Source organism: Tursiops truncatus, chromosome 9 (genome assembly GCF_011762595.2).
Source record: "Tursiops truncatus isolate mTurTru1 chromosome 9, mTurTru1.mat.Y, whole genome shotgun sequence".
Classification (NCBI taxonomy): Eukaryota; Metazoa; Chordata; class Mammalia; order Artiodactyla; family Delphinidae; genus Tursiops; species Tursiops truncatus.
The window spans coordinates 81,972,894-81,997,069 of record NC_047042.1 but is presented as its reverse complement, the minus strand read 5'-3'; the positions used below and the strand labels follow the sequence as shown (position 1 = coordinate 81,997,069).

Below are 24,176 nucleotides of genomic sequence, written 5' to 3'. Positions count from 1 at the left end.
CCCTACCTGCTACTTCTAACTTCTTTGTTGTGTTTGCACACAGATGGAAAGATGCGTGGTTTTGCTTTTGTTCAGTTCAAAAACCTCCTAGAAGCAGGAAAGGCTCTCAAAAGCATGAACATGAAAGAGATAAAAGGTGAGTTTTCTGTGCCCATACCATTGACTCAGATATTTCTGGTGTTTAGGCAAATTAGCACAGTAACCCACTTTCTACATTTTCAAAAGGTGTTTGCCTTGTTGAGAGTCTCATTGCTAATATTGAAGCTTGTTTTGGTGAAATATTCCTAGTACTTGATCTTAGGTAAAGGACCCATGCTGTCCTTCTCTTTTCTTTTTTTGGTGATGAGTGTCCTTTTAAATCCCTAATGAAAAACTGTCCCTGACTGTTAGAGGCAGGTTGCTGTCTAGAGGATGTGGGATTAGCAGGTTCCTCCCTCTTGGTTATGATCACTATTCAGCATCTGTGGGCTTTTTTTTTTAATTATAAATTTATTTATTTATTATTTATTTATTTGGCTGCATTGGGTTTTCCTTGCGGCGAGCGGGGGCTACTCTTTGTTGTGGTGCGTGGGCTCTAGGTGCACAAGCTTCAGTAGTTGTGGCTCACGGGCTCTAGAGCACAGGCTCAGTGCTTGTGGCGCACGGGCTTAGTTGCTCCGTGGCATGTGGGATATTCCCGGACCAGGGATCGAACCTGTGTCCCCTGCATTAGCAGGTGGATTCTTTTTTTTTTTTTGCGGTACGCGGGCCTCCCACTGCTGTGGCCTCTCCCGTTGCGGAGCAACAGGCTCCGGACGCGCAGGCTCAGCGGCCATAGCCCACGGGCGCAGCCGCTCCGCGGCATGTGGGATCCTCCCGGACCGGGGCACGAACCCGCATCCCCCGCATCGGCAGGCGGACTCCCAACCACTGCGCCACCAGGGAAGCCCTAGCAGGTGGATTCTTAACCACTGCGCCACCAGGGACGTCCACCTGTGGGCTTTTAAACTGACTTTGACGTTACTCTAGGTATTGATTTACCAGGTACAGTGCCTAAAGGAGGGATTGGCTTGGAGACTTCCTAACTTCTGAGTGATGCACAGTTATTCCAGAATGTCTATTTTCCCTCTTGTTAGTATAACTGGAAACTTGGTCTAACTGGAAACACTGTTCTGATTCTTACTCTATCTTGTTCTAGGTGTAGTGGCTGTGTAGAAAGGCAAAACTTCTGTTCATTGATAAAAAGGTTAAGGGTTAAAAGAATAGACACCTACCAGGAGTTTTATTTTAGGACCAACAGTCTCTGAATCCGCAGTTTCTTCGTCTCCTTTGGTTCCATTACTGTCTTTGACGAATAGGAAGTCATTTATAGGAAATAGGAATGTTAAAGAGAAGGCCTTTCTGATGCTACTTTTCTGTCTGACAGGGCGGACAGTGGCTGTGGATTGGGCTGTGGCAAAGGATAAATATAAAAATACACAGTCTGCCTCTGTCGCAGGTAAGATGCAGTGGTGTTGGGTAGGAGGGGTTTTATGTCCTGTTTGTCAGTCTGTATTGTACCATCTGGTGATCTGGTCCCAAAACAGGATCTTTTGAATATAAGCCCACTCCTTGATGTGGATGTGAAGAGTGGGGCTCAAGTTCATTGTCCCTACTACTTGCTGTACTTTCCCAGCTTTCGTAATAGGGAGTGATGGAACATTAAAAATAGGGAAACTTAGAACTTGATTTTTATTTAGAGAACAATTGGCTTTTAAGCCACCAGGAGCTCAGAGAACAGAACTCACAGAGATTAAATTTCATGGCTGGGCTCCAGAGCATGCATTGTGCTGGCCATGGTGCACAATGATAGGCTGTTTGCAGAGGCTCAGTTGCTGAGCCACGTTAACCTTAAGGCTTCTGATGAATGGGACAGCCTCCGAGGGAATCTCAGTGATGAGGGGTTTTTGTTGTTTGTTTTTGTGCTTTTTTTTTTCCCATACTTTTTCCTATTATGTACAGTAAGAAAAATATATGAGCTTCTGTAAAACCAAAGGAACCGGGAACTTGGGGTATTAGTTACTCTTGTTTAAATAACCTTGTTTTGGATACTAAATGAATTTCTAACTTTCTTTACCAACTATGTATGTAGGTGAGAAGAAGAGGCCTGAACCTAAATGTCAGGAATTAGGTCAAGAGAATGGCAGGGAAGAAGAGGATATGGAGGAGGAGGAGAATGATGGTGGTTATGATGATGAGGAAGATGATGAAGAAGAGGAGGAGGACGAGGAGAATAGAGAGTCGAAGCTGACCAAGCCTGTGCAAATTCAGAAGAGGTAAGTGGCTCAGTGTGTCCTGAGACAACAGAGGAAGGTTCAGGGTTGTCCGTGAGAGGAAAATGATATCTTTCCCTGCCCCCGTCATTGCAGAATTGACATGTGCAGTGAAGTTGGAGAGGCAGGCCCCTCTCTCATCCCAGAACCTTAGTTCTGATCTGTGCCATTGCAGAGCAGTCAAGAGGTCAGCACCTGCAGAAAGCAGTGAAGAGGAGCATTCTGATGACAACAGCGACCTGGAGGAAAGAGACAGGATCGATGGTGGAGAGGACCTGGGTCAGAGTGATACCAACACTGAAGAGCAAGAGGAGGAAGGTTTGCCTTAAATTTAAAATAAGTCACCGAGAAATGTGCATCAGTTCAGCTCAATCCTCTTTTTAAATAGGACCCTAAGGTGTCCTGTCAAATTTATGTTTAAATGCTGAAAATGAAACCTTTATATTCCTTTTTTTTCTTTAATAAATTTATTTATTTATTTATTTATTTTTGGCTGCGTTGGGTCTTCGTCGCTGCAGGTGGGTTTTCTCTAGTTGCCGTGAGCGGGGGCTACTCTTCGTTGCGGTGCGCAAGCTTCTCATTGCGGTGGCTTCTCTTGTGGAGCCCGGGCTCTAGGCGCACAGGCTTCAGTAGTTGTGGCACGTGGGCTCAGGAGTTGTGGCTTGTGGGCTCTAGAGCTCAGGCTCAGTAGTTGTGGCACACGGGCTTAGTTGCTTCGCGGCAGGTGGAATCTTCCCGGGTCAGGGCTCGAACCCGGGACCCCTGCATTGGCAGGCGAATTCTTAACCACTACTCCACCAGGGAAGCCCCTATATTCCTTTGTTTTAAAGGTTTTTTTTTTTTTTTAATGAGTTTGGAATAGTGTTTGAGGATTAAGATTCTTAGGGAATTTAAAACCTAGCTTAATGCTGAGGCACTGCCTCTGTCTCTCTCAATTACCCAAATTGAATGAATAACTGGATAAACAGGATATTGCATCCTACCACCAAAATGGGTTCTATTTAATTAATTTAATTTATTTACTTTGTACTAAAATTACATTTTATTAAATGTAACAAACTCAGGAAGGGAAACACTTATATTTTTCCATCCATGCTGTTGTCTGTAAACAACAGATAATACGGAGTAGGTTTGAAAGCCCAAAGATGGTGTTTTTTTCCCCTCATTGATTAGAGGTATTATTTTAAGCGTGTCTGCAGTGTTAGCAAACCCTAGAACATCAGCTTAGTATATTCTACTCAGATCAGAGGTACTTGAATCACTGGCACCTTCCAGGATGAAGACTGACAATAACAATAAAATAATCCATTATGATAGTAACAAACTACTGAACTCAGCATTTCTTATCTGGAAAAGCTCAGTTCTTTTAAGCAGTCTTTTCTGCCTTTTATCATGGGCTTAGGAGTCAAATCATGTGGGTCCTGGCTTTTTCATTTTTAATTGTCTGGTTCTGGTGAAGTCCTTGCCTCTAGTTTCCATATTACTTCATCTGTGATTGGATGTTAGAGGTCCCCATCTCCTGACATTGCGGAGAGTACCTTCCCAACAGTATTAGTTGCCTTTGTTGCTACTAATCTTATTTGTATGTGCCCCCCTCCCCCCACCCCCTCCACCAACAATCTTCTAAAAAATGTGTGAGTCTCATTAAGTTAGATGTAACTTGGCTGCTGATAAAATCTTCTGCCTTTAGTGGTCACTGGGAGGGAGGCGGAGGCAGTCTGAGCATTCCACTACTCCATTCAGTTGAGCAAATCAAGTCTCCTTTCCTCATCATTCACTTAAAAAGAAACATTTATTGAACACCTACTAATGTTAAACTTTGGGCTGAACAGAAAAAAGAAATCCTTGTTCTCTAGGAGCTTTTGATCTGGTTCCACTACTTTCAGTCACAAAGGATTGGCAAGAAAACAAGCAAAGACCAACAAAAACACTTCTGCACTTTCATCAGAGTTTTTTAAAAATGTAGATGAACCAATTTGGACCTGATGAATGAACACTTCTGTGCACACCCTTCCCATGGTGTATGTAATGCCCATGTGTTTGCTCTTTGGAAAGGTTGGAATAGATGCTTCGTGTGACAGTGATATTTAAACCTGTCACGAGAGAAAAATGTACTTCTTTTTTTTTTTTTTACTATTACTACACCTTCGTTTATTCAGACAACAAATATTCAGAGTGCCTGCAGTGCTAGACACTGGGTGAACAGGAGTTAAAAGAAAATAAAACGCCACATTTCCTAGAGATCACAATAATAGCTTGTTTGGCAGAGGGTTTCAAATCCTGTCTCTGCTCCTTTCTTAAGGTATGACTTTGGGGCAAGTTACTTAACCTCTTTATACCTCAGTTTCTTCATCTATAAAATGGAGATAATAACCACATAGGGTTTTTGTGAAGATTAAATTATTTGTGTGACTAATGCCTTGTACTACTAGTATTATCATTGTTACTGTTCTGTGGCAGTGGTGGAGTATAAACAACAATTTTGAACTGAAATGGGGATAAAGGACCTCCTGGGGCATTTTGTAAAACTGTAACCAAACCATATTGCTACTTTTATCAAGAAGGTTGGGTTTAAACTCAACTAGTTTATTGAGGGAGGCAGGTCATTACAGAATGAGGAGTAGTCAGTAAGTGGTCCTTTAGTTTGTCTGGGTGGAGGTTTTTATTCACTTATCAGGTCTCCCTTCTCCCTTTTCTGTAAGTCTGGCATGTTGATTTGACCATATGAGAAATCTGAGGAAATAAGCCTTTTCTGTGAGGAGAGAATAGTAGACACCTTAGAAGCAAAGAAGCTTTTATTCTGAAGGAACTGAGAGACCTTGCATTCTACAACCAGATTCAGCTATCTCTTACCATTCTTTCACTTGAAAAAATTATAAGACTGATGGATAATAATGAGAGAAAATTAATTAAGAATACAGTACAAAAAATATAAATAGTGCAGAAGGGTATGATATAGAAATTTATGTAAGATCTTAATTTATGTAAGATCTTCAAAAGTTCCTCACCAGTCCTCCCAATAGTCCCCCAAAGTAATCTCTGTTATTTCTTTTGTGTCCTTCCAGAAATTTTCCGTGTATATATAAGCATATATGTCTATTCTTTTTTTTTTTTTTTTGCGATACGCGGGCCTCTCGCTGTTGTGGCCTCTCCTGTTGCGGAGCACAGGCTCCGGACGCGCAGGCTCAGTGGCCATGGCTCACGGGCCCAGCTGCTCCGCAGCATGTGGGATCTTCCCGGACCGGGGCACGAACCCGTGTCCCCTGCATCAGCAGGCGGACTCTCAACCACTGCGCCACCAGGGAAGCCCCTATGTCTATTCTTAAAATCAATGAGTCTCCCTTAAACCCAAATCCGCAGCCACTTAGGGCCCCTCCCCAGAGACAACCAGTGTTTCTTGTGTATCTAAGGATAGTTAATGCTTTTATAAGCAAAAACATGAATGTATATGCACTTACGTAGAATATAATGTATATTTGTGTATGCGAATGTAGATATATATTTTTTTCTCCTCAAATGTTTACATTTTGTATTTCCAGAAAGCTTACACTGTCACAACAGTATATGGGAATCTCTCTTTTTCCCCACACCCTTACCACAATGGATTTCATCTGTCTTTTTTGTTGTTTGCCAATCTGTTGGTGATAAATAGTATCTCATTTCTTGTGCTGTGTTTTTCTTTAATTATGAGTGCATTTGAGCATCTTCATATATTTTAGTTGCATATCCTTTGTTCATTTTTAATTGGAGTTCTTAATTTATGTAAGATCTTTATATATTTAAAAGCCTTTGTTGTAAGGCTTGTACTAGTCTTTTTCAGTTTGTTGTTTTTCTTTTTACTTTGGATATACAAGTCTCGAAAAAGAAGAAGAAGAAGAGGAAATTACCCTCTGATGTAAATGAAGGGAAAACTGTCTTTATCAGGTATGACTTTCTATCTTGAGAACTGCTGTTTGTGTTGCCTTCATAGGTTTCTTTTCTTCCCTTCTTCCTCCCTCCCTTCTTTCCTTTCTTTGTTTGTCTTCTTTTTGCACTAATTCTGTTAGCTAGGCCAAAAAGTTAGATGTATCGAAGACCATTAGCACATCTGCCTAGGAACATAGCACACAATGAGAAATGTGTAGGAGAATCAGAACTATACACAGAAGATAAATAGCAGGGGTCTTTATATCTTGTCCTCATTTAGATTTCATTCTTTGTAATTGGGGTGGGATCATTTGGAACAAATCAGTTTTTCAACTATTAGAACCATCTTGCTTCTGGCCTTTGTTTTAGGGTGAGTGCTGGGGAGGGGTGATACCACTTACCCCAAACGAATTCTCTCTTCATGCTTAACTTATCCTCTACAGTCATGTCCAGAGTATAGTGAGGCATCCCATCTGTTTCCTGGAAAACTGAGGGAGGGAGATAGGTGTTGTATCATGTTGCCATTGCTGCTTTAGTCCTACTGACTGCAGTAGGTTGGTGTTTTCAGGAGGTTGGGATATCTTCGGCATACCTCAAGCATGCCTTCTCATCCTTTCTTAAGTACCATTGTGCTAGGGCCATTTGGGTCTTATTTTAAAGATGTCTATTTTATTCTCTTGTATAGTCTTTTAAGATTGTTTTCATTATACAAGTAATTTATGTTTATTGTGGGAAATATAGGAAATGAATAAGCAAAAAGTTAACCTTATCACTGCTTGGGGAACACCCACACACATGTTCATAACATCATAAATATTTACAAAGATGATTTTAGCCTATACATGCTGTGCTGTAGCCCATTTTCTTTCTTTCTTTCTTTTTTTTAATTTTTGAATTTAATTTTTTTATATAGCAGTTTCTTATTAGTTATCCATTTTATACATATTAGTGTATATATGTCCCATTTTCTTTCTTTATAGCATGTCTTTCCATGTTTTTTTAATGTGTTATTTGTAATTTCCATATAATTTTGTATTTGTAGAGGATTCTGTGTAACAGGAAAGAAGGAATGTCACACTTAGAAGCCTGTGACCTCAATACCAAGGATACCATTCCTTATACATCTTTTAATTAAAAAAGAACTTAGGAAAGTAAAGGATGGAAGAGAGAAAACTATGTCCACGATGAGGCAAATTAGAAGAAATAATGTAGCTAGGATATGTCTTATTCCAGAACATCTCTTTTATCTTGGTTATTCCATAAGATAGAGCTATTTATGGGGTTGTTAACTAGCATAAGAGAAGTAAAATTGTAGATATTTATTTAGGACTGTTTTTCTTACCCCTGAAAGGCTGTGCATAGCTGGGAAAAGAGGAATCTTTACACTGTGTTGAAATTTAGTAGAACAAAATCTCCTTCCAACATTTTCTAATCCCATCGAGAGAAATAGTAGGTTTTTTTTTTTTGCACTTAGCTAGTAAACTTTACCATGTTTGGTTTTGAGTTATTATTTTGAAGGATTTTCTGACTTCTGTAAAATTTTAACTGAAACCTGGATTTCATAGGAGTACAGAGGAGACATTGAGAGACATTTGACTTTTCATTAGCTGTCTGTGAGTCTTTTGGTTGTAGTAAGGGAAACTAAGTTTGGCCAGTTTAAGTGAAAAGGCTGGTATGTTGGATGAACATTAGGGTGGCTCACGGAATAAAAGTTGTCAAAGAGCAGACCTCAAGAAGGGGATGAAAATCTGGGTGGTTCTGGGACCCTGGCTGCAGAAGGCTATGTGGTCTTTTCTCTGAAGACGCCCATCCTTTTTTCTATCCCTCGTTAAGGTATAACGTGTATTCTGTAAAGTGTGTTTAATGTAAGTGTACAATCAGTGACATTTTTCATGTATATAACCATCTATATACATATACCTTTATACATGGCTATATGTATATCCGTGTAACCATCACTCTGATCAAGATACAGAACATTTTCAGCTCCCCATAAGCTTCCCTCAAGTGGGACACTGCTGTTTTGAAGTGAATCTGTATCCAAAACTTCTGGTCTTTGTATATGTCTGTTCACGTTTTATATTCCTGGGAAGGAGAATTTGATTAATAGGAAGGTCAGTCGGTTACAGCCTATAGGCAGAGTCATACACTGGAGGCCTGGCTAGTGGGAGCCACCCCCTGGTGCTGTCCCTGGGAAGGGTGGTTATGAGCAAGAGAACCACTCCAGTTGATGTCTAACTCACTCACCTTGTACTGGAACGTAGGATCTCACTTTTGTAATTGACCTTTCTTGTGACCTGATTGTCCTCCATAGAAACCTGTCCTTTGACTCAGAGGAAGAAGACCTTGGAGAGCTCCTCCAGCAGTTTGGAGATCTTAAATATGTCCGCATTGTCTTGCATCCAGACACAGAGCATTCTAAAGGTATTTGCTGTCAGCTGGTCAGGCCCAAAAGGGTTGAGACCACTGCCATGGGCACTGACTAGGCTACATGAGAGCATAGTGTGTGCCACCCTGGGGGGTCCACGATTATCCAGGTTTCTGTGATCCATAGAAGCACCAAGGACATTCTGAGGTTGTCTTCCATGTTGTCAAGCTCAGCATCTGTAATGGTGCTGCCGGCCATAATTTTGTCTCAGCTTTTTAAGCTCTTGCTTATTTACTTTAGGGTAATGAATTTCATTTGTTGTTCTTTGAATTTCAGATGTGATAGCATCTCATGGGTATTAATCATTCCACATTGCTTGAAATTGCTGGGATATTTTTCAGTTGCTTTTGTTAGAGATGGAAGCTGACAGAAACTTTGTTGCAGTGGCAACAGTCAGAAGGAAAACTATGTAGCAGGAGTGCTGCCTTAGTTTTTTTTTTTTCCCCCCCTAAAGCTATTTCTTTTGAGCTTAAAGATTGACCGCTCCTCATTCTAATATACTGTTGTTAGATAAGCACCTTTTCAACCCATTCATAATCTTTGATTTTATCAACTGCAGTCGTTCTACTAAAGCAGTGAATTCTTAATTCATTCTGGTTCTTGATTCCTTTGAGATCTAGCAAAAACTCTGAACCCTGTCCTCAGAAAAATGCCATTTCTGAGTGTTTTGGGGCTCTCTGGAGCCTACCTATGGATTAATTGCCTCCATTCTGAACCTTCTTATTTTCCAGTTTGATGAAACTTGATCATTTTTGGTTTTTACTCAGCTATGAAAGATGTAAATGAGGTAGTATAATGGAAAGAAAACTGAACTGCTTCCTGGAGATGAGGGATCTAATCCCAGCTAAACCATAGACCGGCTGGGTGATTTTTGGCAATCATTTAACCACTGTGGGCTTCAGTTTCTTATCTGTAAAACAAGTGGGTTCAACTAATCAGTTAACGTGCGTTCAGCTCTGATATTCAATTGTGCTTCTTGGACCTTCTCCATTTCTAGTATATTTTTCTGAAAATGGGCAACTAGTATTGCATAAAATGTTACAAGTACTGTAGGATATTGCTTGACTTTGATGATCTCTTTTGTCTCTTTCTGGGTGCAGTAGTGTATTGGGTTGACATTTTCAGAACGGAGTCTGTAGTTGACTTGCTCAGTCTCTTTCTTGGTCTGTTAATGTTAGGTGAGAGTTAATGGTCTTAATAGGCATAGTTTCCATTATTTTTTTTTCATAATGCATTGTCTTTCCTGAGCTCATATTAAAATTTTCTGGCACTTTTTCTGCCTCCTCACACAACCTCCTCCTATACCTCATCCCTGTCAGCATGCTATTTCACTGCCTGGAAGGGCTAAGTATTGTCTGAAGACTTTTAGGAAGGTGGTAGGATTTAACCCAGTAGTTACCCTGGAAATTCCAATGGTAAAATTCTTACCCATTCAGAGAGAAGAACTCATCCTATTTTCTTCATATTGGACAAACAGGCTAATCTGCCTGTTAGAAACATTTTTCCCCCCATATTTCTTTCTATATTACTTGTTTCTTCCTATTGAGTATCTACTAATGCTGAACATTATGGTAGGTGCTACAAATGTAGAAATAGCCAAGAAACATGGCCCCTCTTCCAGAGACCTTCAGGTCTTTTGGGGAAGATGCCACCTGACCAGTGCTGTAATAGAGATGAGAGTGGAGGACCGGCGGGGGTTGGTGGGGGGCACTTGGCTCTGCCTGGAGGAAGCAGGGAAGACCTCACTAGATGGCGACCCTTGGGTTGGCCTGCCACAGGTGTCCTTTCAGTTAGTCTGCTGCCATTCATTCTTAGAGGGGCAAAAGATCAGTGCTCCAGTAGCTCCAGGAAATATGGCATTATTTTCATATATGAGGGAATAATTAAAGTTTAAAGGAATACTAACAAAATATTATGGAACTTAAATTTTGTGTGTGTATGTTTACTGTAAGGTGAACTTTTTTTTCTTACATAAGCTGCTTTTTATCAAGAGCAGAAAATTAGGATGGGTTGATTGGCCCTGCCTCTAACCAGTGAAAGGTGTGGAAATTCTACAGCATGAGTCGAGTTGAATTCATGAAAACAAAACAAGACAAAAAAGAGTTGAGCTCACGGCTTTCTGGTTCACAACTGTATTCATGGGCTAGAGGCCAGGGACTTTTACTCTGAGAGCTAGATCTGTCCTTATATAATGCCTCCCAGTGACTGTGATGACAGTGAGATCTGTAATTTAATTTCAGGGTTAAGTTGTTGCTGCCTCATTCTTTTAGTCCTCTGATAGGCACACAGAGAGTGATACTGAATTAAATGTTAGGCTGGAATTTCTCTAGATTTCTTGTGGATATTTCTTATTAAGGAGTGGAATGGTGAGACTAGTTTCTAAGAAGCCTTAGAAAAGATGAAGGAAGTAATAATAAAAGTTCATTGTGAGCAAGTGTGCTATCTTACCTGTCTTTGAACCTCCAGTGCCTGACACAGTGCTTCTTAGTTAAGTCTCATAGTACTAAACGAAAGGATGCTGCTACCCCTCCACTTTGTGTCAGGCTGCCACCATTTGTATTGTTGTCTTTGGGTTCCTGGTGGGCCATGGGTGTTTGGGATCTACTTAGTTTTTTCTCTCTGTGCAGGTTGTGCATTTGCCCAGTTCATGACTCAAGAAGCGGCTCAGAAATGCCTTGAAGCTGCTTCTCCAGAGACCGAGGTAAGGAAGACATTTCCTTTACTCTGTAACTTAGGCAGTAGTGGCTCCCAGGGGCAACATCTGTTGTTAGCACAAAGCCTTATTATTATTATCGTCAGTGGTATAATAATAATAAAGCGAACACTTGTTGAGCACGTAGTGTGTGTTAGGCACTGAGCTTTACATGCATCACTTAATCCTCACATCAGCCCTGTAGGTGTGTATAAGGTAAGTACAATCATTCTTACTTTACAGGTATAATAATCTATTTACGGTTCACTCTCTGTATGTCAGTCTCTATCCTAGGCTGATGACATGAAACACTGGGACAAGAAGGGATTAAGGCCATCTGTGAAGTGGAGTAAATGTTTGAGAGAGAAAGTGTGGGTGATTGAGAATTTTTCTGTGATTTCTATAACCAAGTATAAATTGTTTTGAGATAAGTTACTCTGTATTGCCATTGTCTCTTAAATTCTCCTGAGTAGAGTTAATACTACCATTTCATTAGCTTTCTTTAGAACACTAAAAATTTGCCAGTTTACAGATCATTTTCCTCAATTTGGGCCTACTTTGGGACTAATCAGCTCCCTTAAAACAAACGAACATGTGGCCTTTGCACAGCTGTGCTAGATACTGTTAGGCTCAGTGATCTACTTGCAACCAGCTGGGCTAAAACATCCTGGGGGTTGGGTTCCACAGTATAATTGGGGTTTGCTGTTTTCCCTTTCCTTGGTGTTCCTTGTCAGGTGCTTAGTTTCTACTCGTCATGAATTTTAAGAGAGGTTGCAATCTGTTACAGAGTGGTGGGCTTAAACTGGATGGCCGGCAGCTTAAGGTTGACTTGGCAGTGACCCGTGATGAGGCTGCAAAGCTCCGGACAAAGAAGGTGAAGAAGCCGACTGGGACCCGGAACCTCTATCTGGCCCGAGAAGGCTGTGAGTGGTGGCAGGGAGATGGGAACCAGGCTTCTGAGTAGCTGGCCCCTTGCTGTGACAGTGACCTGGCAATAGTATGTTTGGGGCATGTTTCAAATTAAAAACCCTATGTCCTGTTTAACAGTGATATATTGTTAATCCACTTTAGTAGATGTGGCTTTCTGTTAGGAAGGCTTCACCCAGTTCATGGATTAACGAGTCCCGTTCTCCTTTCTGCCTGCTTGCCTTTAGACCTTCTCGTCAGAGGATTAGCAGGGCAAAGAGGGAGGAAAAACTCAAATTACCTTTGCCTTTTGTCATCATTCCTGATAGGTTTTCTGAAGAAGTTGAAAATTATGACGAAAATTACTCTTTTGGATTACTCATGGGTTTTCAATATGCACTGAGTACCTTTCCCTTAATGTGAGAAAGATAATCAGGAATTAGCTTTAATTAAGACAAAAGAGAATCCTTTCCTCTAGGTCACACAATATTGCCACCTGCTGCACAGCTGCACAGCCTGGACTAGCAAATGGGAGACCATTAGCCTTTGAGACTAGGCCCTGTGTTACGATGTAGCTGTTTTCTAGGTTGGCTTATCTCACTGCTTAGTAATGGCTCCCAAATACATGCGCATTGAAATTCCAAGGACAGGTTATAGGTAGAGCATTTTTGCATTCTAGATGCCTAAAATGTACTTATTTCCAGAATTTCCTCTAGGCCTTTCCATCTGACTTTGGGCATGTACATGAAACTCTTTGAGGGAAAGGAAGGAGAGGAACAAAATCACAAAATGTTCAGAGTTTTAGTCCTTGAGAGCAGCTCATAGACAAGAACTTAGCCCTGTAGCCTATTTCTGGACCTACCCAGATGCCACTATGTCCTGGCCAGCATAGTCCTCTGGGCCCTGTACAGAGAGCTTGCATCATTCAAATCACATTCCTCTTATTGCTCAGTGAAAATTCCCTTGCTGATGTCTTGGCCTTTTTCCCTCTTTCTGCAGTGATTCGTGCTGGGACGAAGGCTGCAGAGGGTGTGAGTGCTGCTGATATGGCCAAAAGAGAACGAGTGAGTAGATTAGGCACCAGTCTTCATGTTCTGCATGACTTAATAAAATCCATAAATAATAATAATTGAATGCTAGAGATGCTCATCAAAGAGCCAAGCAAGTATCGGTCACAGGTGCTGCTTACACTGTTGTTAGAAAACAAGCACACAGGTGAAACAGCAACTAAGCCAGCATTATACATAATATCATGTCAGCATTATATGCCATTATAGGAACTGGGTCTTATTCTTTCTTTTCCTAATGCTCAGCAGTAAACGTTTGCCACATAGTTTGCTTCTGGATCATGGAGTAGATCCCTAGAGGCTCGGGCTGTATATAATTAGGTGTCAGTATAAATGCAGAATAACATAAGAAAGGAAGGTCAGGGTGGCTAGAGTTAGTAGGGAAGGAGGTGTAGATATGGGTCTTGGAAGGGAGAGTTAAGATGTCTGTTTTGATGGGGGGAGGGTGGTGTCTCCAGTAGGAAGACTCTATGTTATGGGATTTCCACTGATAACTGATGCTATTGAGTTCCTTTGCTGCTCGGTAATATTTGTTCCGGTAATTTTTACTTTTGCCCGTATAGCTTACTTTCAAAAAGCTAAGGCAGCCTAGAATGGTAAAGATGCATGATCATTAACAATTAACTATGGAACCTGAAGGTGCAGAAGATGACGGACAGAGATGAGAATATAGTGACAGCAAGAGGCAGCGTGTCTTTTCTCTGTACAGTTTCTAGACTAGTGTTCTCAACTTTTTTTGGTAGTGAACATCTGAAAATCATGGTTATTTGGGGGGCATTGTATGCCCTTTTCTGATCACAATGTGATAGTGACACATTTAATTCTCCCTTAGAGTGAATTTTTCTAGCAAAAAGCTCACTAGATTATACACATTGTAAGTCACAGCAGGCACAGTTTTTCCTAGGAGAAAAATTAGACTGTTCAATTTAAGCATGATAACCCCTTCAAATAGCCCTTTTAATATTCATTTCCAGGGTATTTGTTTATTTTGTGATTTGTTAGTACCTTTACCAAACAAGAAGCAGCAGGAATGAGACTTGATAAAAGAAAAAATTTAATTTCAAACTTTCTTCTACTGAGCTAATTTTAACAAACAAATCAGGAGAAGAATGTCATCCTTTCACTTTAGAGACAGGTTGCCCTGGGACCAGTGCTTTGTGTAGCATAGTTGAGGCTCTAGACGCAGTTTGTTTCTATGGCCATTGACGTTTCTTTGCCTCAAGGTGGCAGAGTTGAGACGTTTCTTTGCCTCAAGGTGGCAGAGTTGAGACGTTTCTTTGCCTCAAGGTGGCAGAGTTGAGACGAGACAATATTCTATCAAGAATTCTTAAATAGGGCTTCCCTGGTGGTGCAGTGGCTAAGAATCTGCCTGCCAATGCAGAGGACACGGGTTCAAGCCCTTGTCCGGGAAGATCCCACATGCCATGGAGCAACTAAGCCCATGCACCACAACTACTGAGCCTGTGCTCTACAGCCTGTGAGCCACAACTACTGAGCCCGCGTGCCTAGAGCCCGTGCTCCGCAACAAGAGAAGCCACCTCAATGAGAAGCCCGCGCACCGCAACGAAGAGTAGCCTCCACTCGCCACAACTAGAGAAAAGCCTGCGCACAGCAACAAAAACCCAATGCAGCCAAAAATAAATAAATAAAATAGATACAACATTAAAAAAAAAACAAAAAAAAAAAACAAAGAATTCTTAAATAAATTCCATTTCCTTTTGGAAGGACTAAGTAATTAGTTTGAGTTGATGGGTAGATAAGGGCTTGGCATAGATGTTAACTACAGTATTATTTTTTATTTGCTCTGGGCCGGGTTTGAGCTTGGGATTTTATGTGTATTACCTCATTGCAGCCTCACATCAGTACTGAAAGATTGGTCTTATATTTTGATTTACAGTTCTACTCTGTAGGTGAAATTATTGAGGCTTAAACAATTTTATGTAGCTTCTCCAGTTAGAGATGGATTTCTAATTCAGTCTGACTCGAGAGCCCATGATCTTATCACGTCTCCACCATCATCTTGCTTCCTTGACCCTTTCTTTCCCTGTGCTGAGTATCATAAGGCTGCAGGGTGGGTGGTTTCCCTCCTTTTTTCTAGATGTGTGGTTATTGGATAGGCATCATGATTCTTTCCTGTTGGAGAATTATGAGCCTGTATTTTTAAAGGGTGGATTGTATTGTTAACAATTTATTGTTCTTTCAGTTTGAGCTGCTGAAGCATCAGAAACTCAAGGACCAGAATATCTTTGTCTCCCGGACCAGGCTGTGCCTGCATAATCTCCCAAAGGCCGTGGATGACAAACAGCTCAGAAAGCTGCTGCTGAATGCCACTAGAGGGGAGAAGGGGGTGCGCATCAAGGAGGTGAGAGTTGGCCCTGCCCACTCAGAACTCAGGTACTCATCCTGGGTCAGATCGAGTATTTCGTTCAGGCTGTGGTGCTGGCAGACTGACAGATTTTCTTTTGGACACAGTCAGCAGACAAGGCTGAGTTTGGTGATTTTTGTGGTTTTATGGGGTTGAAATTTTTTTTTTTACCTCTTCTAAGAACTACCTTTCACATCTGACCAAATTGCAGCAGAATGTGAGGAAGTCTCTGCCCTCATGAATTAATTTAGCAAGCATTTATCGAATACCTGCTGTGTTCTCAGCATTATACCAGGTGCTGTAAGGTTAATTTTCTTGCTGAGAAAATAATCAGTGTGCTTTGCTCTTTAGAAGGGCATTTCACTACCATGTAGGCTCTTACCCTGTAGTAAGAGTCCTCAGTGCCCTGTGGTGAGCATAGAGAGCCACCCGGGTCTTCAGCAGTTGTGTTAGACAGACTCTGGATTCACACCAAGACTTGGTTAGGCTCTGTGTGCATAGAGACCTCTCCTCTGCTCCCACAACACCCCTGTGTACCTGTGTCGTAGTACTGACTACTACATGTCCTGTGATGGTCTGCCAGTCATTCCTCCCCACCAGGCTGAGCCCTTAGAGAGCGGGCGTTATCTCATTGTTCCCAGTTCTTGGCATAATACCTGGCACATAGCCATCTCTTGATTAGTGTTTATTGAATAAGTAACCTAGCCAATATTATGAATCTGCTTTGCTCTGATTCATCACCGTAAACTATTTTCCTACTCCTGGAAATCCTCTTCAAAATGTAAGGTATTGGTATTCAGGGAATTCCAGGAGAGGATGTGAACATGTCAGCACGTAGCCGACACCACTCTTGGTAAAACTTGGTAACTGTTCAACTGTTACTGGCATAAGGGTGAGTTGTGTAATTTCTCATTAACATCCACAATGCTTAGTAAGAGTCTGCACATTTAACACCTGCCATCATTTAGAGAAATGTATGTGTGTTTTACAATATTTGCATTATATTGAATTTTTAATTCTTTCGTATGTGTAAACATCGTGTCTCAGTAAGATAGTAAGCCTCTTGAGGATAGGAGCCTCATTTTATGCTTTTCTTGATTATCCTACAGTACGTGGCACAGTTCTAGGCACAGAGTAGATACCGGACATACACCAAATGCAGCATCCATGTGTACCCAATGCCTAGACTTCTCTGTTACATGATAACTACAGCTTCCAGCAGTAAAAGCACGTAAACTGTCAGTTTTCCCCAAATATCCTACTGTTCCTCGGTGCCCCAGGATGCCTATTACAGCTTAAGGATTTAGGGAAAAATCGTGCCAGAGAGGATCTGAGCTCTGAGCCAAGACAGCTGAAGCTCCTTCCTGTATTTCTGAGGCTATATGTTGGGCAGGATCTTCCCCATACCTGAATTGTCTTTCTTATCTAAAGCCATCAGGCCCTTATCCTTCCCTTCTTCAGTAATTTCCTTTCTGAGTGGTTTCTTCAGTGAGGAGATCCACAGATGGCTTTTTAGCCTCAGTGCTAACTTATACAACCTCAAGTACCACGTACCTCTCAGCTTGTGTGTATTGTCGTGTCAACAGTTAGCTATTATAATTTTTCCTTGGGAAGTTTATTTTATTTACATGCTTATTTGTAGGTCTGTGTTGATGTCTGTAAGCTCTTAGAAAGCAAGAGAATATCTGTTTAACTCATTTTGTGCTCTCTGTAGGTGTATTCTAATAAAACAGACATTCGTAAGTGCTATTCCAGTAAAACTCTTGTGATGGTGATATATATGAAAACTGTTCCAATAACCTGGTTTCTTGTTGAAGCTGTTAAGGATCTTTATCCTCTAATTACTGATTCTTTTTCTTGTTCTACTCGTAGTGTCGGGTAATGCGAGGCCTTAAAGGAGCTCATGGGAAAATTAACGGTCAGTCCTTGGGCTATGCCTTTGCAGAGTTCCAGGAGCACGAGCATGCCCTGGCAGCCCTACGCCACATCAACAACAATCCAGAAATCTTTGGGCCTCAGAAGGTGAGCCTCATCCTTTGGGGGGGGAACATGTTCCTCTGAGGGCCATTTGCGGAAAACCCTCTGACGTTTGTATGGTGGGTAAGAGTGGCAAGGCGTTGGAGGAGTGATCAGTGATTCAGGTGATAAGATGATTAGAAGGAACACTAAACTGGATAGACTGCTTGCAGAACTGGCCCCTTGCATTTAAGTAGAGTGAAGTGAGTAGCATCCTCTGACTTGCAAGAAAGAGGGTAGTGGTGGGACGATATCTCAGCTCATTGCACACAGAGATTAAGAAATCTAATGAATGACTTTCTGTCCCCTTCTGCCACAGAGACCAATAGTGGAGTTCTCTTTGGAAGATCGAAGGAAACTTAAAATAAAGGAACTGAGGATCCAGCGCAGCCTGGTACAGAACTGAAATGTTTTTTCTGTCTTTGTTTTTTTTTTGTTTGTTTGTTTTTAATTTTTATTTATTTATTTTTGGCTGTGTTGGGTCTTCGTTTCTGTGCTGGGGCTTTCTCTAGTTGTGGCGAGTGGGGGCCACTCTTCATCGCGGTGCGCGGGCCTCTCACTGTTGCGGCCTCTCTTGTTGCGGAGCACAGGCTCCAGACGCGCGGGCTCAGTAGTTGTGGCTCACAGGCCTAGTTGCTCTGCGGCATGTGGGATCTTCCCAGACCAGGGCTCGAACCCGTGTCCCCTTCATTGGCAGGCAGATTCTCAACCAACTGCGCCACCAGGGAAGCCCCTGTCTTTGTTTTTTAAATTGTAGTAGTATACACATAAACTTTACTATTTTTAAGTATACAGTTCAGTTAAAACAATATTTTTTTTAGGGCCATATTTAAACTGTTTTGTGCAGTTTGTGGTTCTGCTCCCTTAAAGTAGGTCTCTTCCTCATTAGGTTCTTTGTTACCCTTTACTCTTAGTTTCCTAGAACTCTGCAGGTCATCTCTCCTCTGCTGGCCTGGCTTGTGTTAGCTCCACAGAACGGGGAGGAAGGAGAGAGGAGAATCAGACTGATGTTATTACCAATCAGCAGTGCTTGTACTGCAGTGTTTGGTGATGGTACGTGTCAAAATTAATAGCCAAGGTTAAGTTTTACATTACCTGTAGATTTCAGCTCTTTCTTCCATAATTCTGTTTTCTTCTTAGATGGCTCCAGAAGTGTGATGCCTGATAGTTTTAGTACTGTTTTTAATCTAGTGTAGTATAGAGGAAAGAACAGGGACTTTGGGAACAAGAATATTCATGTTCAAACTCAGGCTCTGCCCCTTTCTGAGTTCCTTGGCAAGTTATTACCTCTCTCAGCTTCAGTTTCTAGTTTGTAAAAATAGGATTAACATCATCTATGTTACATGGTTGATGAGGATTAAATGAGGTAGTGCGTGTAAGTTGTCTCGCATACTACACAGTCAGCACACAGTCATTGCTCACTCTCTTACCCATCCTGCCGCAGGACATAGAAGGCCAGGTTATTCTTGACACCATAACTCTTACAGATCTCATTGATATTATACCTTAACTTGCGTATATACCAAACATTTGCAAGCTTTGATGTCTTTATGGTGTATATCACGAGCATGACTTTTATTTATTTATTTTTGCTGCGTTGGGTCTTCGTTGCTGCACACGGGCCTTCTCTAGTTGCGCCGGGCAGGGGCTACTCTTTCTTGCAGTGCGCGGTCTTCTCATCGTGGTGGCTTCTTATGTTGTGGAGCACAGGCTCTAGGTGCGCGGGCTTCAGTAGTTGTGGCATGTGGTCTCAGTGGTTGTGGCTCGCGGGCTCTAGAGTGCAGGCTCAGTAATTGTGGCGCACGGGCTTAGTTCGTCCGCAGCATGTGGGATCTTCCCAGACCAGGGCTCGAACCCGTGTCCCCTGCATTGGCAGGTGGATTCTTAACCACTGCTCTGCCAGGGAAGCCCTGAGCATGACTTTCAGAGGAGCAGTATCAGTGGTTAATTCAATGGCCCTGGGTTGGAAAAACCTGAGTTCTGGTTATTATTCAAGGCAGCTTTATTATTGTAGTTATAGAATTATTTACTGCCTAAGTCAGAGGTGATTCTGTAGCTACTGGCTTAAAAAAAATTCAGGTGGCCTTATTTGTTGCCTACACTTAATGTACATACTGATCTCTCTGTGTAAAAGTGTTCCTCTCCCCTGACTCAAGGATACTTCTACTCAGTTTCCATACTCATATTCCACAAGTAGCATTTCCCCACCTCTCTCAAGAGATAAGACTTTATTACTTGTACTTCATGAAGTTCCTTAAACTTTTTTTTAGTTTTTTACTTTGTGAATGTCTCTTTTCTCCACTGGACTGTGAGTGCTAAAAGGTAGACACTTCATTCTGTCCATCTGTACCCTTACCACTTAGAGACTGGCACATAAGAGGCATATAATAGATCTTTGTTGTGTCAGTGTGCCTGTCTAGATTTCTGAGATGAAAAGGACAAAATAACATTGTTATTACTACATTAATTTCACATGAATCTTCTTTTTCTTCCCCCACTTCAGTGCAAAATCAATCTGTAACATACTTTGTCTTCCTTCTCATGGCATCTTTTCCTTATCTTCATTTCAGTTATCTTTTCTCTAATGTTTTTCCTTTCTCTATATGGATTCAAGTTTCTGACGTGTCATTTCTTTTCCCTTAATACATTCATGTAGTATTTCTTGCAAGGCATGTCTACCAGTGATAAATTTCTTTAAAGTTTTTTTTTTTTTGGCCTCACTGTGCGTATTGTGGGATCCTAGTTCCCCAGTGAGGGCTCGAACCCGGGCCCCCCCGGCAGTGAGAGCACTGAGTCCTAACCGTGGACTGCCAGGGAATTCCCAGATTTCTTTAATTTTTGTTTGTCTGAGAAAGTTTCTGTTTTTCCTTCACTTTTGAAGGATAATTACACGGGTAAAGCATTCTAAGTTGGTGATTTTTTCCCCCCAAACTTTAAATATTTCCTTCTATTCTCTTCTTGCTTATATGGTTTCTGAAGGGAAATCCAATGTAATCTTTTTTTTTTTTAATCCATTGTAATCTTAACTTTGTTCCTCTGTAGGTAATGTATTTTCCCTACCTCTGGCTTCTTTCAAGGTTTTCTCTTTGATTTTCTGCTGTTTGATATGATATGCCTAGGTGTACTTTTTTCTTTTTTTTTTTAATATCCTGTTTGGTTTTTGGCCTGGATCTGTGGTTTAGTGTCTGTCCTTAAGTTTGGAAATCCTTAGCTCTTATTACTTCAAATATTTCTCTTCTTTCTTCTCATTCCCATTATACATTTGTTACACCTTTGGTAATTGTCCCATGCTACTGGCCTATTTTCTACTGGCTTTTGCGTTTTGGACATACCTGTACTTTTCCCCTATTTCTGCATGTGGAAAGGGAAATGGTTGTTTTGTGTCCCCCACCCAGTAACCATCTGTTACTATTTCAGGGCCTGTGAACTACTTGCATTCACTTTCCTATAGTCTCGAACTATTTGGGGGAAGAATTCCCCTTCTCTCACCAGCTCATTCCTCTTCTGAATATTTCCAGCAAATAAACCTCACCCAGTAACTAAATGCCATTCCCTTGTCTTATACAGCAAAAAGTGAAATCCATGTCGGCAACTGGTGAGCAGCCCCAGCAAGAACCACCAGAGCTTGGGAAAAAACAGCAACAGAAAACAGCTCAGAGCCACATGCCTCAACAAAGCAAGGCACCCGTGGAGCAGAAGGAGAAGGCAGGATCTGTCTCGTGGACAGGGTTCCAGACCAAGGCCGAAGTGGAGCACGTGGAGCTGTCTGATGGGAAGAAGCGAAGAAAGGTCCTGGTGCTCCCCTCACACCGAGGCCCCAAAATTAGGTGAGAGGTAGGATGGCGGCTCAGGGGGTTTGTCTCACTTCGCCCTTTTTCCTCTTTGTTTGGATGAAAGGGATGCTTAGTGTGCTCCAGTCCCGCGTGAAGTATCTCTACACCAGCAGAGTCACTCTTGGACCAAATGGAGGCCAGAACAGGACTGGCAGAGGGGGCCTCGGAGGAGCCTTCCAGTGCGGGCTTTCATGATTTTTCTCTTCTGAAGAGCTTCCTCCTGTCCTGATGGCGGTCTCTTCTCTGTCAGCTGAGGCCCGTCTACCTGAGGTTTCTGTTTGAGACAACAGATTAGTGCTGTCAACAGAAGTCGATCTTGACACAATTTTTGTTAAGTATATGAAGGTTTTTGAGATTTCCTTGAGGTTTTAAGCTAAAACAAAAAGAGAAGTATACAGATGTTGAGCCATAGGACATTCTGTTGCAGTATCCCTTTTTAGCATGATTTCTCATGGGCTTAGAAAGAGCCAGAGTAAGAAAAGGCATTTTATCTTTTGGGCTGAGAAAAATCTCAGGGGTCCCAATTAGAGGAGGAACTCAGGGTGACACTTGACCGTATTGTTTCAGGTTACGGGACAAAGGCAAAATGAAGCCTCTCCCTCCCAAGAAGCCAACCCCCCAGATAAACCACTGGAAGCAAGAGAAGCAGAAATTATCTTCCAAGCAGGTAAGTTCTGGAGGCCACGAGGCTTTGGCACGGCACAGCTCTGCTGGGGTCGGCAGCCGCTTGTGCCGTGATTAGTTGTGCAAAGGGAAGGGGCTTCAGGACTTCCCTGGTGGCGCAGTGGTTGAGAGTCCACCTGCCAATGCAGGGGACACGGGTTCGTGCCCTGGTCCGGGAAGATCCCACGTGCCGCGGAGCGGCTGGGCCCGTGATCCATGGCCGCTGAGCCTGCGCATCCGGAGCCTGTGCTCCGCAACGGGAGAGGCCACAACAGTGAGGGGCCCATGTACTGCAAAAAAAAAAGGAAAGGGCTTCTAGATTGCACTTAGGTACAAGATTGCAGCTTTTTAGAGGATGTGGAGGTACACGGTCCTAAAAGTGGGGAGAATAATAAAACGAACCCCATGTATTGGTTACTCTGCTTCAACAATTATCTTGTTTTACCTACCCCCCCACCCCACCCCACCCCACCCTGTGAATATATTAAAGTGAATTCTACTTCACTTGTAAATGTGCCTCATGTGGAAATGAGGTATATTGCTCAGAAAAATATCTCAGAATTCATCTCGAGCTGATCAGGCCTTAAACACACATATACCCAAACACATACTATGCCATCATCACATCTAATGATATTAATAAGAAGCTCTTAATAGCTAATATGTAATCCATATTAAAACGTTCCCAGTTACCTCAAAAATACATTTTTTAAGTTGGTTAGTATGAATCAGGTTCCATGTTATACTCGTAATTTTTTTTTGGCCATGCCCTGCAGCTTGTGGGATCTTAGTTCCCTGACCAGGTATTGAACCTGGGCCACGGCAGTGAAAGCGCAGAGTCCTAACCACTGGACCGCCAGGGAATTCCTTATACTTCATTTTTAAATCTCTTAAATCTTTTTTTTCCCCCTATAATATGCAGTCTTCCTTACATCCACCCTGCTTTTTCCATGCAGTTAATTTGTTGGATAAGCCAGGTCCTTAGCCTTAGAATGTATAACATTTTGAATTTAGTTGCTTTCTTCCTTGTGCTGTCATTTAACTTGTTCCTCTAACACCCCATGTTGCCTACAAACTGGTTGTTAGATCTAGAGGCTAGATTGGATTCAAGTTCAGTTTTCTTGGCGAGAGTATTTCATAGGTGGTGCTGTGTGCTTTCTGTTGCATTGCACTGTAAGGTGCATAGTGTCTGGTTGCCCCATTTTTTAGTGATGCTGTGATTCATCAGTAAGTTTAGGAATTGTCTACCTTATCCCTCCATTTGTAAAGTCCCCCATCAGCTTCCCACCTAAGGGTCTTAGCACCCACTGATGATTGCTATCTAGATCCGTATTTCAATACGAGTTGCAGAATGGTAATTTTCTAATTTTGTCAACGCTTTTGTGTTTTTTAAGAAGAATTCTAGAAAAAAAGAATCTTCCCTCGTCAACTGTTTGGTTCCCATGAAATATCATTTGTGTAGGAAAGGCAGGGTAAATGCTTGATTTTGTTCTTTTCCTTTTATCAGATTCCAGAGTAATGAGTTGTTGCCCTACCAACCTCCTCAGATGACAAGTACAATTTTTTTTAGTATTGTGAATTCCTGAGTTTTTATGTACTTGATGTGTTTCAGTCAGATGCAGTCATTATTCTTGTCCCATCTGAGGCCAGCAGAAGCCCCTTCAGGTTGACTCCTGCCTGAGTCCTTCTGACATGCTCCTGTCTTTGATAGTGTCCTTACTTCCTAGTACAACTGGATGTCCCAACTTATCTATTTCTTCGTCAACCCTGGCATTAGCTTCCAAGGAGCCCTAGTTCTTTTTTTTTTTTTTTTTTTTTTGCGCTATGCGGGCCTCTCACTGTTGTGGCCTCTCCCGCTGCGGAGCACAGGCTCCGGACACACAGGCTTAGTGGCCATGGCCCACGGGCCCAGCCGCTCCACGGCATGTGGGATCCTCCCGGACCGGGGCACGAACCCGTGTCCCCTGCATCGGCAGGCGGACTCTCAACCACTGCGCCACCAGGGAAGC

The 24,176-nt window shown here is 42.1% G+C and overlaps 1 protein-coding gene across 1 annotated transcript in view; it reads left to right on the top strand.

Annotated features, from left to right (window-relative positions):
• RBM28 (RNA binding motif protein 28) overlaps nt 1–24,176 on the top strand; it is a 33,054-nt gene that overhangs the window by 5,182 nt on the left and 3,696 nt on the right. Inside the window, exons 5-18 of the mRNA XM_019924422.3 lie at nt 44–136; nt 1,406–1,477; nt 2,111–2,294; nt 2,467–2,609; nt 6,146–6,215; nt 8,512–8,621; nt 11,253–11,326; nt 12,105–12,240; nt 13,223–13,287; nt 15,494–15,652; nt 17,528–17,677; nt 17,991–18,065; nt 21,239–21,498; nt 22,072–22,171. Coding sequence (XP_019779981.1) covers nt 44–136; nt 1,406–1,477; nt 2,111–2,294; nt 2,467–2,609; nt 6,146–6,215; nt 8,512–8,621; nt 11,253–11,326; nt 12,105–12,240; nt 13,223–13,287; nt 15,494–15,652; nt 17,528–17,677; nt 17,991–18,065; nt 21,239–21,498; nt 22,072–22,171 — 1,691 coding nt within the window. The remainder of the gene's footprint in view (nt 1–43; nt 137–1,405; nt 1,478–2,110; nt 2,295–2,466; nt 2,610–6,145; nt 6,216–8,511; nt 8,622–11,252; nt 11,327–12,104; nt 12,241–13,222; nt 13,288–15,493; nt 15,653–17,527; nt 17,678–17,990; nt 18,066–21,238; nt 21,499–22,071; nt 22,172–24,176) is intronic.